This window comes from Polyodon spathula, unplaced genomic scaffold, assembly GCF_017654505.1.
Source record: "Polyodon spathula isolate WHYD16114869_AA unplaced genomic scaffold, ASM1765450v1 scaffolds_1316, whole genome shotgun sequence".
Classification (NCBI taxonomy): Eukaryota; Metazoa; Chordata; class Actinopteri; order Acipenseriformes; family Polyodontidae; genus Polyodon; species Polyodon spathula.
In genome coordinates, this window is record NW_024472799.1 from 2,220 (window position 1) to 17,768 (window position 15,549).

Consider the following 15,549-nt stretch of genomic DNA (forward strand, 5'->3'; position numbering starts at 1 on the left):
TGAAAGCCCTCCCCAGGATTTCTGAACCCCTGTGAAGATTTTAAAAAGGTATCATTGCTTCCCGACCCCCAGCATGGAGTTGGTTAACTCAGAGAAAGGAAGAAGTATCAGCTCAGAATTGAGGCCTCCCCCTAGCTCTGAAAACTTGGACACAACATGATGACTCACGATTAAAAAAAAAGAAATATATATATATATATAGGAACAGTAAAATTGTTCAATAAAGTGCCAACTGTTTAATACATAACTTGTCTACACTGAGAGCTTGATATTAATTTGGGGTCCCATTACTAAACAATATATTTGAGAAAGCTCTGAATGGGAGCGCAGCGTCACCCCCCCCTTCTCCTCCCAGCTGTCATGAAGAAAGTGCACACGCCACGCATTGGATTTTTGACACAGTTTCTTTTAGGCTTCTATTAAAACACAGGAATACAGAACAGTTGAAAACGATCACAAACTGCAGCATGTTATTTACAGCACCTTTTTTCTTTTCTAATCCCTTGCACAACAGTGTGGTAGCCAAAAAAAACCAAGAATAATAAAAACAAACAAGAACTAGGAGCAGTTCTGCCTCCCTGCCCCTCGCTTAACTGTTAAAGAAATGGCTTTATTTTTATGTTTTAAAACCGTACAAGCCCCCCTCCCCAGTCTTTAAAATCCTGGTTTTAAAAAGGCGTTCTCATTATTTTTTTACATTTTTATTTTTTGGAAAAATTAAAATGCCATCAATGACGATCAGGATTGACCACCAGAAAAAAAAAAAAAAAAAAAAAAAAAAAAAAAACAATTTTTTTTTTTTTTTTTTTTTTTTTAAACATTTGTCCTTTTTTTTGATGCATTATTTTTTTTTTTTTTGTTAAAAGGGCAGGTTTGCCATACTGCCCGGTCCGTATCCCATCGGTCCATCCAGAGATATACTCCGCTGTCTCATCTGTGCCGGGACCATCATGCCTTGCTGCAGGTTCGGAGGGCCCATCAGAGCCCCCTGGGGGGACATTAAATGCCCCTGCTGGCCGTACATGTCTCCCGAGACAGACATGCTGCGCTGCTGCTTGGCCTGCATCATCATGAGGTTCTGCTGGGCCATGAGGCTGTGCTGGGAGGGAGACATGACGCCCGGGTGGGGGTGCATGTTGTTAACCATCATGCCCTGCTGGGGAGGGGGCATGCCTGTCCTGCTCATCATATGGCCCGGGTGGCACATCGGCATGCCCCCCATCCCGCCCATGGGTCTGGGACCCCCCATGGGGGGGCGGCCGGAAGGGGGCGGGACAGGCAGCTGCTGCTCTGCCATCATGTTCTGCAGGTTGATGAGATGGGGGTTGGAGGAGGAGGAGGACGGGGGCTGCTGCTGCTTGTGATGTGGCTGCTGCTGCAGGGACTCGCTGCTCTTGGGAAAGTACTGCAGGGTGCTGCTGGGCTTCTCCGACGGGATGATCCGAGAGAGGTCGAACTCGGGGATGCCCGTTGGTGTGGCGCGGATCACATCGCTCAGGTCTGCGTCCCCCAGATAGGAGGCAGAGGGGGGCCTGTGCTGCTGCTGCTGCTGCTGCTGCTGGTGGGACAAGCCCTTCAGGAGGTGCATCTGTCCTGGGTGAGGCACCATGACCTCCTCCGGAGGAGGCAGAGTCATGCCGGGGGGGTAGGCTTGAGGCAGCCCTCCTCCCATTCCCATCCCAGGGCCAGGGGAGTGCATGGGTCCGTGGGGAGGGGGTTGCAGTCTGGGAAACCCTCCTCCGGCTACACCCCCACCCATCTGGTTTTGGGGCAGCATGGGGGAGCCGTTCCGAGGGCCCATGTGATCCTGAGGGCCCCCCGTCATGAGCATGGGGTTCCCCCCGCCGCTGTGCATGCTGGGCATGTTCATGGGGGTGGGGGAGTGTAGCATTGGACCAGAGGGATCGTGGGATAGGCCGGGCTGCTGCCCGGGCAGGACCATTCCCATGGGGCTGTGCATCGGAGGGGGCTGGTGGTTACCCCCGACACCTGGGGGGGTGGAGAGGGAGAGAGAGCAGAGAGAGAGATAGAGAAAGAGAGAATATAAATCCATCAACATACATCAACAAGCAATTACAAAAGTGTTCAACCTCCTGACAGACGCTACACACTTAGAAATCTTTGCATTTTAAGTTCTATCTATTTGCTACACTGCACTGCTCTGAAGGCTGAGTTAAATCTTAACTACATCCCAGTGTTTGTCTGCGCCGATTGCTGTGTCAAATCCCCAGCTCCTGGGACAGCAGTGTGCGTTCCTCAACGCTCTTTTGAAAACTATATAAAAATCTCCACTTCTCTCTGGTCTCATATGACCGACTACATGAAGTCTCCAGTCCGTCCCTGTGACTCTTCCAGTCCTGGTCTTTGTTCCAACCCTGTTCTAAACTGAACCAAATTAAACCTGAAGTAGTTCATTATCTCATATCGCCTGTTAAACTTGGAGTGGAATCAGGGCCCTCCAGGACCCTGACTAGACAGCCCTGCCTGTCAAGGATCACTACATGCGCCCCTCTGCTCTCACCTGCCATGTTCCCTCCGGGCAGCAGGGGGCGGTCTGGCAGGAGCTCGTCGTCCGAGGTGGCGATGGTCTTGATGGCGTCATGGTAGAGGGGCGTGGAGCTGGGCATGGCGTACTTCGACATCTGGGACATGATGAGGGACAGGGGGTTCTGGGAAGGAGCGCCGCCCGGGGAGGAGGTGAAGGGCATGCTGGGATTGATGCCTCCAGAGGTGTTGCTTCGTGGGGGGTGGGGGCCTGTGGTTGACACCAACTGGGGGGGGGGTAGAGAGAGGGAGAAACGGGATTAGATAATAACCCAACACTTTATAGAGGTATGGTGGAGGTACTGGTCAAGACGTTGTATGTTTAAGTGTTCAGTTGAGTGCATTTTTTGCGGTGTCAGGCACGAGAGGGGCCATCAAGCAGAGATCACGAGAAAGCACGCTCTCAGCTTGGTTAGAGATCGCCACTCAACACATAAGTCATTCAAACTAAATAATGACATAAAAACACAGACAATTCCTATACTACTTCTAAATGGTTTTATAATTGTTGTTAAATATATATTTTTGAATGTATTTTACAAGTTAACCCAATGGGTGACTGGTGTTCCATGACAGCAGCTACAATTCTGCAGTCGCAGCTATAGACCTTGTGAACTTGAAACTGACTTTCCACAAATCATTTGAGATGTGCTGTTTTCGTATCCCACTTCTACCACCACATCGACTGAAGGCATGGCGACGAGGGGTGACAACAGAGCACAGAGTTTGAATGTTAACCAAGTGTTTACACAGTGGTTAGTCTCCAGCGCAGGACAATTTATTTCAAAAATGCTTTATTTTGTTAGTGTTTCACATGTTCATAAGAATGAAAGCCATGCCAATGCACTGCTCTGAGCTCTCAGTCTCTGCTATAGGCCATTTGGCAACTTTTACTGAACATCCATTTAAATTTGAGGATAGTCCTCATATTCCTCTCATGTGTCTAGTGAGAAGGACACATACATGGCCAAAGCTTTGAGGACCACAGATTTAGAACCGCAATACCGAAACCCTGCCTTCTCACCTGAGTCCATGGCGTTCCCGCCCTTACCCCCCTGAGGCACCCCCGGGCTGGGTAGCGCAGTCTTTGGGGAGGGGGCCCAAGCACCAGGGGAGGGGATGGGCACCGAGGGAGACTTCAGCCGACTGGGGGACCCCCCTGTCGGAGAACGCACCCCCAAAGAGGAGGGTCCGAGCACCTGCGGGGATGATTTCATGGAAGAGGAAGAGGAGGGCGGGGGCCCAGGATTGGGGGGTCCCCCTAGCGAGGACAGCTGGGGAGACTTGAGGCCGGCCGGCGAGGGGGAGAGAAGCATGGGGGAGTGCACCTGGTTGACGGTGGGGGATTTCAGGTGGTGGGGAGGCATGCCTGGGGAGTTCATGGGGTGAACGTTGATGGTGAGGTCAGAGGGTCTGCGCCCCCCTAGGACCCCCCCACCACTGCGGGGCATGTGACTCAGTCTGGAGGTGCCCCCCATGGGCGGCCCTTGCTGGTCGGGGCTGAACATTTCTTGCGGGGTTTGGGGGTTGCCCATATCCTGGGGCAGGTAGCCTCCCGGCCCCCCAGGGAAGGGTGCTTGACTGGGGAAGGGTCCGCCGCCCGGCATCATCATCTTGTTCCCGGCCATCCCCCCTCCGTTCTGTGCACGGGATCGGGCCATCTCCTCCTGGTGCAGAAGCTCGTTGAGGGGACCCCCCGCTAGCCTCATTTTCTGGCTCATGAGCATCTGCTGCTGCTGCTGAGGGGTCATCTGCAGATTGAGGTTCATGTTCATGTTCACGTTCATGTTCATGTTCAGGTTCCCCATTTGATGCTCAACCAGTTCTCTCATGGGGGGCTGCTGGTGACCCCCTCCGCACCCCATACCCCCCATCGGAGACCCCATCATGGCCCGGGACCCTGGAAAATCCATGGGGTCCCCCACAGAGTTAGCAAACCCCCCTCCTGGACCCCCAGCTTGCTCCATCATCCTAGGCCCGTTGCCTCCCCCCTGCTGCTGCTGCTGCTGCATCCTCTCCATCTCCATCGCCTGGTTCATGGCAGCCTGCCGCTGCATTCCTTGTATCTGCCTCTTCTCCATCATGCGGAACATCTCCTCCCTAGCCCTGGGGTTCAGCATTCTTTCGGGGTCCCCTTGGAGGTGCTGCAGGGGCGGATACCCCCCAAAACCAACTGGAGGGCCACCGCCACCTCCTCCTCCCCCCATCGGGGGCATGTCCTCCAGCCAACCCATACCGGGCCGGCCCGGAGGCCTCTGCATGGGGTTCATGGGGCCCATGGGATCCAGGCCCATCATTCCTCCAGGGTTGCCCCCTCCAGGGTACCCCCCGCCCCCAGGTCCGGGCCCCAGCCTCTGCATGCCAGGGTGGAAGCGAGGCCCTCTTGGACCCCCTCCCTCAAGGTGCATCTCTAGCATTCTGCCTCCGTTCCCCCCACCCCCTGCCATTCCGGGGAGCCACTGCTGTGGTTGGGGTGGCAGCGGCTCCCCGGCTTTGCTGTGATAAGGAGGTGGAGGGCCCCTAATCATCCCAGCCATGCCCATTTCGGGGCCCCCGTCTCCCATCATCCTGGGGTGCTGGTGGGGGTGCAGCCCAATCTGATCCTGCTTCCTGCGCTTCTCCTGGTAGTACTCCTCCTGCAGCTTGCGCCAGGCCATCTGCTCGGGGGTCAGCCCGTCCTGCTGGTTCATCAGCAGGCACATGTCCAGGGAGGACGGGGAGGAGTGGGGGGGCAGACCGTGGTGGGAGGGGTGCATGTGGGAGTGTGGAGGGTGGGGGTGCTGGAGATGTGGAGGAGGAGGAGGAGGGCCGCCACAACCACCTTGGGACATGGCGGGCTCATCCAGCCCGCCGACCAGGCTTTGCGTCTGGGAGATAATCGACTGCAGAGGCTCTTCGTATTTCTTAACTTGCTGCTGCTGGTTGGGGTTTCCTCCCAGGGGAGGAGGAGGAGGAGGAGGAGGGGGGGGTGCTTGGGGGCTGCTGCTGGGTCCGTTATTACTGCAGTTCGCCCCCAAGCTCCCGTTGTTGTTATTATTACTAGGATCTCCTCCCGGACCGACTACGCCACCCCCTCCGCCGCTGCGGAGCAGCAAGCGCTCAATGTCTCTCAGGGTCTGCAAGGAGCGCTCCCTGTGCTCCAGCTGCTGCTTGGAGAGACCCTCCGTGTTCCCGCCCCTCTGGGTCGGCACGTTCCCAGGGTCCGAGTCTCCTTGCTGGGCAGGGGCAGGGGGAGGAGGGGTGGGCGGGACGCTGGGAGGCTCTACCAGTCCTGGAAGCGGTTTCGAGGAGCTGCTGTTGGTCGCACTGCCCCCGGACTGGGGGAGGCTGTTGTTGCTGTGATTGTTAGTGCTGCTGCTGTTCTTGCTGCCCCCCGAAGACGAGGGCAGAGTCAGGGCGTCCGGGGGCTCATCTGTCGCTCCGTCTGGGGGTCCCACGGAAGAGGGGGTGCCGGCTGGGTTCAGCTGCCCACTCGAGGAAGGTCTGGGGGTACCACTCTGCGATTTGGGGGTCCCGCCTGGAGGGGTGGCAGCGTGGAGCTGATCAGGAAGGCCAGGGAGCTTGGAGGGAGGCTGGGGGCACTGTGGAGAGAGAGAGAGAGAGAGATTAGAGAGAGTCAAGTTAAATTACAACACGTATCACTATAAGACAATAATTGGAAAAGCATCATTGTACATGCTTGAGAGAGTATGTCAAGGGACGCAACTCTTAGAGGTGTGTTATAGAGGTGGATGATTGTTATTAACCAGGCAGACTGTTTAGCACAATTATATTTTCCTAATGCATTTCTAGTTTAAAGTTTCATGCTGTGTTGTAAAGTAATGAATATTTCACATTATAAAGCAATTAAAGTTTGCGATTGCTGTGACCTGTTTTCACATCCGAAGATGCATCTTTTATTAGTTGTAACTGGTCCTCCGTGCATTTCACAGTTCTGTAAAACAAGAAGCTTGAAACAGCTGGCTATAACCCAGTTTAAGAGATGAAACTCTTTCATTGATAAAAAAAAAAAAAAAAATTGAAGCAGGAAGGAAGAAACAGTGAGGGAGGGAAGAGGAGAGACAGACAGTACGAGAGAGAGTGAGGGAGAGGGGGAGAGGAGGGAAGGAGAGAGCGACAGAGAGGGAGAGAGAAGGGAAGAGACAGACAGAATGAGAGAGAGTGAGGGAGAGGGGGAGGACAGAGGGCAAGAGAGAGCGACAGAGAGGGAGAGGGAAGGGGAGAGACAGACAAACAGTACAAGAGAGTGAGGGAGAGGGGGGAGGAGGGAGGGAGAGAGAGCAACAGAGAGGGAGAGGGGAAGGGGAGAGACAAACAGACAGTACAAGAGAGTGAGGGAGAGGGGGGAGGAAGGAGGGAGAGAGAGAGCGACAGAGTGGGAGAGGGGAAGGGGAGAGAAAGACAGACAGTACGGGAGCGAGTGCGCAGACACTGACCTTGTCCAGTTTGGTGCGCGGGACGGTTTGCTGGTGAAACGCCACGATGGAATCCGCCCGGCCCTGCATCACTGCCTCGGCAGCACTGCGGAGAGAGAGCACGATGCAGAGAGAGCAGTACAGTAACAGCACCTCTGATACACGATGCAGAGAGAGCAGTACAGTAACAACACCTCCTCGATTCACACACACACACTAGTTTCTGCACTGCTGAAGCGACTTGCTCACTGACCTGTTGGCGAGGTTGGTGGTGAAGACGTAGACCAGGGGCTTGGGGCCGGAGCCCAGCTCAGGGCGAAGCCCCGCTCCCATGCCCATTGGCACCGCCAAGGAAGCAGATTCGCACAGAGAGGAGAGTGGGTTCGAACCAGGGGGTGGCTGGGGGGGGCCTGCCCTCGAGTGGTCCCCTCCTGCAAGAGTGACAGAGAGAGAGAGACAGAGAGAGAGAGAGAGAGAGAGAGAGAAACTATTACTCTCAATTAATGCTTAACAATTATAAAAGAAAAGCATTTTATCACTGTCTGAATATCAGTTAAGGGGCTCAATTAATAAGAAACAGATGGAGGGGAAATCATTGCAGTGGCACCAAGACCCGCCAGTGTTTTAAGCAACACAAGACCCTATTTGAGCCCTATTTTGCATCTACTTGTCCAATTTACTGTAGAAACTGAAAGTGCATTTCATTAAGCTGCAGCGTGCAAACCAAGCTGAATGACATCACCACCAGCCAGTGCCTCTGCACAGCAAGGATTCCCCTCACCCGTCAATACCAGGGTCCGTCACTAGGTGGTGCTACAAGGCTTGGGAATTACAGGCCTGTCTGCCTGCTTGCTTGCAGGTGAGCTAACACAACAGGACCTCCTGCGTCTCTTTCAGTCTGGGACCTTCTTCAACAGGGGGCTGAGCTGAGCTTTGTGTGACGTATTTCACTTTTCTATACACCTGACCTGCTTTCTTTTTCAATCTACACCTCCAGTCCCCCAGTAGTATCGCAGAATGCACTCACGGTGCTTGGCAGGGCCGGGGGCGGCTGCGATTGGCTTGTCCTCCTCCTCCTCGCTCTCCGCTCCCGAGCACCACTCGTCGCCGCTGTAGGGCTGCTTCTTCTCCAGAACGCAGCGGCGCTTACTGCGCATCACGCCCTCTGCTGGACAGGAGGAGGGAACACACCGTCACTGCAGCTCCTCAGCACACAGTTCATTCAGAAAGTGAAAACTTAAGTTCAGTGAGAAACGTTTCCACTAGAAGTCTACAACAGACAACTAAAAGTAACACAAGACAGTCAATGACAAGCGTCACAGTAGAAGTCTTGCTATTCCAAAAGAAACTTAATCAATTCAATGACAAGTGAATGGAATTCTCTGTCAATGTCTACAATAGAAAACACACAAAAAACCAGTCAAATGACACACATTCCCATTAGATGTCTTTCTCAATTGAAGACACAGAAATAACTCTTACATGCCTGTGATGATACAGATTTTAAAAGGCATTTCTCTTCAATATTCATTCAGAAGTTTAAACACATTTATAGGTTTTAGTTTACCAGTACACCTTTCCGCAAATCATTTCATAAAAAACAAAAAACAAATTGCATTTTCATTATATCTGGGCACGCATATGTAATTCATTAACAGAAGGGAAGAGATTTGTTTACATGGCTTTCCTGTGCCTGGCAGGGATCCTTGAACAGCACAGTTAATGTAACAATGTACTGGAATCTGCTCTTTGATAGATTCTGTCTGCTATTGAACTCCAGCATCATCAGCTGATTCAGCCTTTCATGGATTGACGCTACTCTGTGAAAACGAGTCCATATGAGGAACACCTATTAACCTTTTTCGCTAAATTGGGAAATAGTTCTTCTGCATTTCGGTCAAACAAATTCCTTTTGCATAATCCCTTCATTTCTGATTTCCAGTGCGCTTCAAACCCTGGAACAGAATCCAACGGGAGCCGTTCTTTATCCAAACTACAAACTTGTTGTTGGTCGAAAATCCTCACTGCCTTCAGAGGCTTGTGAGCTGGTTGAATAAAATGCGGCTTGAATCTGCGTTGATCAGGTTTGTAGTAACTCGTCAATTTTTCAGTCTTCACACACTCTTCATACCAGCACCTGTGCTGTGCCACTCCTGTGCCAGTGCTGGGCATGTATTTATTAATTCTGAACCTCATCATACGTTTGATGAACTCTGAACATCACTGCTTTCAGACCACTGTGAGATCCACTCGTCCCTCACCACGCATTGCAATCAGGGAGTGCAGACACCAGGCGATACTGCTGTGTGCGATCAATCAGGCAGTGCAGACACCAGGCGATACTGCTGTGTGCGATCAATCAGGCAGTGCAGACACCAGGCGATACTGCTGTGTGCGATCAATCAGGCAGTGCAGACACCAGGCGATACTGCTGTGTGCGATCAATCAGGCAGTGCAGACACCAGGCGATACTGCTGTGTGCGATCAATCAGGCAGTGCAGACACCAGGCGATACTGCTGTGTGCGATCTCTCTTTTGAGTTTGTTGGTGCACCTAATTCTCTAAAACAGCAAGTCTCGCAATCAGCTATTTCTAGAATGGCAGCAAATGTCCCTCGTAATTAGGGGGTGTTTTCTAATTAGGTTAATGTGTTGATGCCTTAATTACAGTTTAGCTGGAGCGGCTACACAGACATCTGGAGGTTTAGGACTGAATTGCAGATCAGGCCTGTTCTAACTCTCCTGTGCGTTTCGCAGTGCCTGCATTATAGCACACTAACTAGTTATTAGAAGTTATTATAACAATTGCTAATTCTAATAACGTACACGCCCTACAGTGTGTGTGTTCGTGTGGTTTTTATTTGACTTTTGGGAACTTCACCAGCAGTGTTTTTGTATTTCTGGAAGGTTTGAATGGTTTCTCAAGTTTCCACTACCTACATTATTTAATAAGGCAGAGCGTGGATTTAGAAATGCAGCATCTAGAAAATTCTGCCATGACTATGACACTGTTACGAATCTCACTGGCTGATTCACTTTTCTTTACAAAGGAAAAAAGTTAAACACTTACTTAAAACACTATGCAGTTTAAGTTTTTTTTTTTTTTTTTATATATTGTAGTTTTAAAAAGTGTCGTTTACAGCTCTGGGGCTCAGTTTTCGTGACTCAAACACAGTCTTCAATACTGCTGTAGAGAGTTCGAGGAGTCTGGAGCAGCTGTGAGCTCGCTTCTGTGGCAGGAAGCTCCCAGTGCGTGGATGACTTTGCTGAAAGCACGTGGCTAGCAGTTTCAGTGAGAGCGCGTAGGCGTTTCTCAGCTAAGCAGCGGCCAACGCAGCACAGCAGAGAGCAACCGTTTACTGAAAGTCAGCGGTGCTGCCCGGCAGCAGTGGGTTCGACTCCCTCTGCTCTCTTCCCGGCTTCGAGGAACCCTCCTATTCTCCACTCGGCATTAGAAAAAAGACGTTTCTCCCCCTCCCTCTCCCCCAGAATGGTTAGATTAAAACGCACGATATTAATAATATTGATGTCTGCAATAAGGGCCAGATACGAAACTGAGATACCACACCAGCCTCTTCATTTTAATACTTTTCATAATCACCGTGCTGCAGGTTTTGAAAAACAAAACCAGCTTTTATAAATGTAACAGTACTGTATTAGTTTCATACGATTCAGTCTGTTCGCTGAACAAGTTCTGCCTGGCGTGTATAATTCCCGATCTAAACCAGGGGTGGCAAAGCTGCCTCTTCCACTCCTGGTCTTACCAACCCAGTTTTAAATGGTTTCATTGAACCAATGAAATCTGCATCCAGACCCTGAAGCAGTTCACTGATCTCATTTGTTAAAGGTGGAGCGAAACAGCCCTCCAGGACTGTGACCGGACCCCCTGATCTACGCAAGGGGGGGGGGGGGGGGGGGGGGGGGGGGGGTTGATTTGGAAACCTGGTACAGTGAGTGGACTTTGGGTAACTGTCTCCACCCTTGTCAATTTCTATAGCAGAAAAATCTCCTTTTCTTTTGTATTTCAACTTAGGCTATGCAGTCATAAGTAATTGTACACACACCACACACACACACACAATTAGTGCCATAGGTTTACTGAGCGTCCAATCAGAAGGCTTTGAGCTCATTAGAGCTGCTAATAACAGGATGAAAAACTCTCTGGGACGATCACGGCAGGATTCATATATAGACAGATTAGATAGATAGATAGATAGATAGATATAGACAGATTAGACAGATGCATAGATAGATAGACAGATTAGATAGACAGATAGAGATAGATAGATAGATAGATAGATAGATAGATAGATAGATAGATAGATAGATAGATAGATAGTCAAAGGAAGGATGCAGTCACATCTCTAGATCATGTGTACTTGAAACTGATCTTCTGCAAAGCGTTTTTCATGCTCTGCTTTCGTATCCCAATTCTGCCACCAGTGCCTCATCGATTGAAGGCGCGGCGACGAGGGGTGAGAACAGAGCACGGTGTTGAAATGTCAATCGAGTGCTCACACAGGCGTTAGTCTTCATGTCTGCCCCGTGGCGAGTGTCCCGCGCAGGACAGTGTATTTTGAAATGTATTTCCTCCAGGTCTTTGGCATGTTCAGTTGGGTAACGCGTGTATGCTGTCTTGCACACAGGTCCCCGTCGCAAGGATTTATAAAACAGCGATGGGGGGCTTTGCTGACTGGTAACAAACATTCTCAATGGGTTAGAAACTCAAAGGGGGTTCATAGTAAAGTTTAAACAGCGCAGCAGCTTTGAATGATTTCTGAACCCAGCGCCCCTCGGGGTGACCTACCTTTGGAGTCGGGTTCGAGGCTGGGGGTCAGGGCCTCTCTCTTCTCCCCAGAGTCGATGGAGACGCTGCGCTCCCTCTTCCCCTTCAGGGGCCCCACGCCCCCCCCTGCCTGGCTCTTGAGCCCCGAGTTCCCCGGAGAGATCTGATTGGCTTTGCCTCCTCCGCCGCTTCCATGATTCCCCGCCCCCGCACCCTTTGACCCCAGGCTGCCAGCAGGCCCCTGGCTTACATTCTGGTGCTGCGATTGGGCGCTGCTGTTCACTTGCTTGCCATGATTGGTCAGTTTACTGTCCGGGTGCATTTGATTGGCTGGGACTTGGGGAGGGGGGTGGAGGGGTGCGAGCAGGATTTCCACCTTGCTCTGCGGTCTCCGCTAAGAGTCTCAAATCACCTGCGAGAGGGAGACAGAGAGAGAGAGAGAGAGACATAGATTATGCCAAAATACTGCAGCCAATTCACTCTCAGCTCTCCAGCGCTGTCATTACCAGCACCTTAATAATAATGAGCGCTAGTCTATACACTCCATTCTCAGCTCTCCAGCGCTGTCATTACCAGCACCTTAATAATAATGAGCGCTAGTCTACACACTCCATTCTCAGCTCTCCAGCGCTGTCATTACCAGCACCTTAATAATAATGAGCGCTAGTCTATACACTCCATTCTCAGCTCTCCAGCACTGTCATTACCAGCACCTTAATAATAATGAGCGCTAGTCTATACACTCCATTCTCAGCTCTCCAGCGCTGTCATTACCAGCACCTTAATAATAATGAGCGCTAGTCTACACACTCCATTCTCAGCTCTCCAGCGCTGTCATTACCAGCACCTTAATAATAATGAGCGCTAGTCTACACACTCCATTCTCAGCTCTCCAGCGCTGTCATTACCAGCACCTTAATAATAATGAGCGCTAGTCTATACACTCCATTCTCAGCTCTCCAGCGCTGTCATTACCAGCACCTTAATAATAATGAGCGCTAGTCTACACACTCCATTCTCAGCTCTCCAGAGCACTGGTACTTTTCGGCCAGTCAGAAGCCTGGGTTAGTCCAGGGCATTTTTGTACATGTTTGGGATGAATAAAAAGGAGAGTAATAATGCAAAGAGCAAAACAAAAACACTCACTGCAATGAGCTCTTTAAACAGACACTGAAGCATACTGGCAGCCAACGCCTTTCACTGCTGTTCCTCTGAGAGAGAGAGAGACAGAGACAGAGAGAGGGAGAGATGCAAAACACTGTAAAAACAAATAAACAACCATGCTGTCAGGGACGGGACACTGTTTTTTTTACTTGAACACAGCTGCAGTGTTCAATTCATACACAGAAGCCCTCCCATAGAGATCAGTGCATGACAATCCAATATTAAAATGTGCATGAGGCAGCATGTGAGCAACACTAATGACTAGGATTAAATACAGAATACGAAACAGCAAGAGTTACTGCAGAATAAACACCGAGGACAACATTCCTCACGCATGCTTCAGATAACGTTTCAATTCTGAACGGTTATCGTTTCTATAGCGCTTTAACTTTTAAACTTCAAACTGTAAAAGGCTCCACGTCCCAGTGCACTCTGGTACTTGTAGTCATGAACACCCCCACGTCGCAGTGCACTCTGGTACTTGTAGTCATGTTGCGGTGCACTCTGGTACCCACGTCGCAGTGCACTCTGGTACTTGTAGTCATGAACACCCCCACGTCGCAGTGCACTCTGGTACTTGTAGTCATTAACACCCCCACGTCGCGGTGCACTCTGGTACTTGTAGTCATGAACACCCCCACGTTGCAGTGCACTCTGGTACTTGTAGTCCTGCTTCTCTTAAAGGAGTTGGCATTGATACACAGGCGCTGCCCCCGACCCTGGTGTTGAGGAGTCTATGAGACGCACCACAGAGTCCAGTCATTAGGATGCAATGCTTTGCGTTGATGTGTGAATTCGATGCAGTAAACACATCTGGTACAAACCCAGAGTCCCCTCAACAGGCCAACGGCACACAAGCACTGCAAGGTCAAGATCTGCTGTAACTCAGGGAACCAGAAATCACTGCCAAGGGTTTACTGACAGGCTCTTACTGCGAACTCACTCACTACAAACCAGCCTGACCTGTGCATAGAAGGGCACACATCTCACAACATGCAAAACATCCGGACTTGCTGTTTCAGGCTTTATTTTGTAGACGCCATTATTTTGGGGGTTTTGTTTTTGAAAAATTCTCTTTTGTGAAACGTGGTTCTTTATAAACTGTAAAAGATTTTTTTTTTTTTCACATGCAGTTTGACTTGTCATGTAATACCAGTGTTGGCCACGGGATGGCAGCACAGCGACTGCAGACTGAATTCCCAGTTAACCCCTCACACTGCCACACAGACTTTTCACAGGGAGTAACATCTCTGGCACCAAATTCCCAAGGATTCCTTTACCTGTGTGCTGCTCTCCTGTACAGAGCACTCCATTTCTTAGCTGCACGGTGATATTTACAGAGACATCCACCTAGAGCCCAGGCTGTCCCCTGCCAAGTTACACAGAGCTACTCTTTGGTCAATATATAAAACATGAAAGACAGAAAACAAAATCTAAATGAAATAAAATAAACCACACATAAGCCTGATACGAAGCCCTGCAGTCTTTTCAATCAGCAGCCTTGCCTGCAATACTGCACTTCGACATCAGAAGCGACACACACAGTAAGATCAAGAGACATCAACTGGTCTGCCTGCTGTACAGCACACCAGTCTGGGGCTCGTTTCTCATTTGACACCAAAGCCCAGTTGCACCACAAGCCTGCAGCCACTCAGAGCAGAGCTCTCCAGAACCTTTCCCACTGAGTGTCCAGGACACACACAGGTCCCCGAGAAAATGTTACACAAGTCTTATTAAAAGTTTTGACAATTTTTAAGACAAGGAGAAACAAACCTTAAAAAGCCATAAACATAGTTTGCTTGTTTAAAAGAATGAAGGGCAAAACTGGCACAGCAATAGAATCCATACAATTCCATAAAGATCAAAAGCCACCCCACTGCTCTCAATATCAAGAGACACACGTCGCGTCTAAATCGTGAACCATCTTGAAATAAAGTATTTTAGGATCTTGAAATGCAGTGAAATAAGCCTGAAATGGATTTCAGCAAAACACGCAGCCGTACACAGGAGGTCACGTGAAAGGGACACAGCTCAGTGTAGGGTTCTGCCCTTCAGTCCGCTCCCATCCAAGCCCTGGCCGGGTCCGTGTTTTCCAGTTCTCCACGGTGTGTGAGCCCGCCGACGCTCTGAAGCTTACACTTCACACAACGCAGCTGAATCACCCGCGTGATTTTAACAATACTGACGTGTGGTGGGGCTGCCCGGGTCAGACAGATACGCACCCCGATGGGAGCAGCCTTGTGCAAGTACACACACCCCAGTCCAGTTTAACACCGAGAATCAGAGTCAGCAGAGGTCCCCAACATGCAGTCAGCAAGTAAGCTGAAACACAAGGCAGCCTCTGGAGGGGGCAGCGCACACAATGCTGGTGTGACAAGAAAACAAGCACAAAACATCAGTCAAAACAAGCACGCTGAGCAGAGTAGTCATTGCACTAGCTTTGAGGTTCTCGCTTCTCACTCTGGTAACGTTAACAACAGCTGTGGGACAGTAATTATCAGGCTGTACAGAGGAGTGGGGCGGGAGCCCTCAGAATACTGCGCTCCACTCTGAATACAGAGGAGTGGGGAGGGAGCCCTCAGAACACTGCGCTCCACTCTGAATACAGAGGAGTGGGGAGGCAGCCCCTCAGAACACTGCG

The 15,549-nt window shown here is 50.6% G+C and overlaps 1 protein-coding gene across 2 annotated transcripts; it reads right to left on the reverse strand.

Annotated features, from left to right (window-relative positions):
- Positions 1-388: 388 nt before the first annotated feature.
- Positions 389-12,955, reverse strand: bcl9l (bcl9 like). 2 transcript variants are annotated; one of them, XM_041242538.1, is made up of 8 exons: positions 12,891-12,955; positions 11,766-12,156; positions 7,987-8,124; positions 7,213-7,390; positions 6,981-7,065; positions 3,569-6,125; positions 2,522-2,755; positions 389-1,989 (listed from the first exon to the last, which is right to left on the reverse strand). In XM_041242538.1, exons 2-8 carry the CDS (start codon positions 12,064-12,066, stop codon positions 860-862), a joined length of 4,623 nt encoding a protein of 1,540 aa, XP_041098472.1. In that variant the 5' UTR covers positions 12,067-12,156; positions 12,891-12,955; the 3' UTR covers positions 389-859. The 2 variants fall into 2 exon arrangements, with proteins under 2 accessions (XP_041098472.1, XP_041098471.1); XM_041242537.1 differs by having other exon boundaries at positions 7,987-8,127.
- Positions 12,956-15,549: the final 2,594 nt, after the last annotated feature.

Excerpts from the sequence above, each read along its gene's own strand:
- bcl9l (XM_041242537.1), bottom strand. The coding sequence starts at position 12,066 with ATGCACCCGGACAGTAAACTGACCAATCATGGCAAGCAAGTGAACAGC. Across the intron at positions 7,391-7,986 it reads CCCCGGCCCTGCCAAGCACC|GAGGGGACCACTCGAGGGCA; the intron begins GTGAGTGCATTC and ends TCACTCTTGCAG. Across the intron at positions 6,126-6,980 it reads CGCGCACCAAACTGGACAAG|TGCCCCCAGCCTCCCTCCAA; the intron begins GTCAGTGTCTGC and ends CTCTCTCCACAG.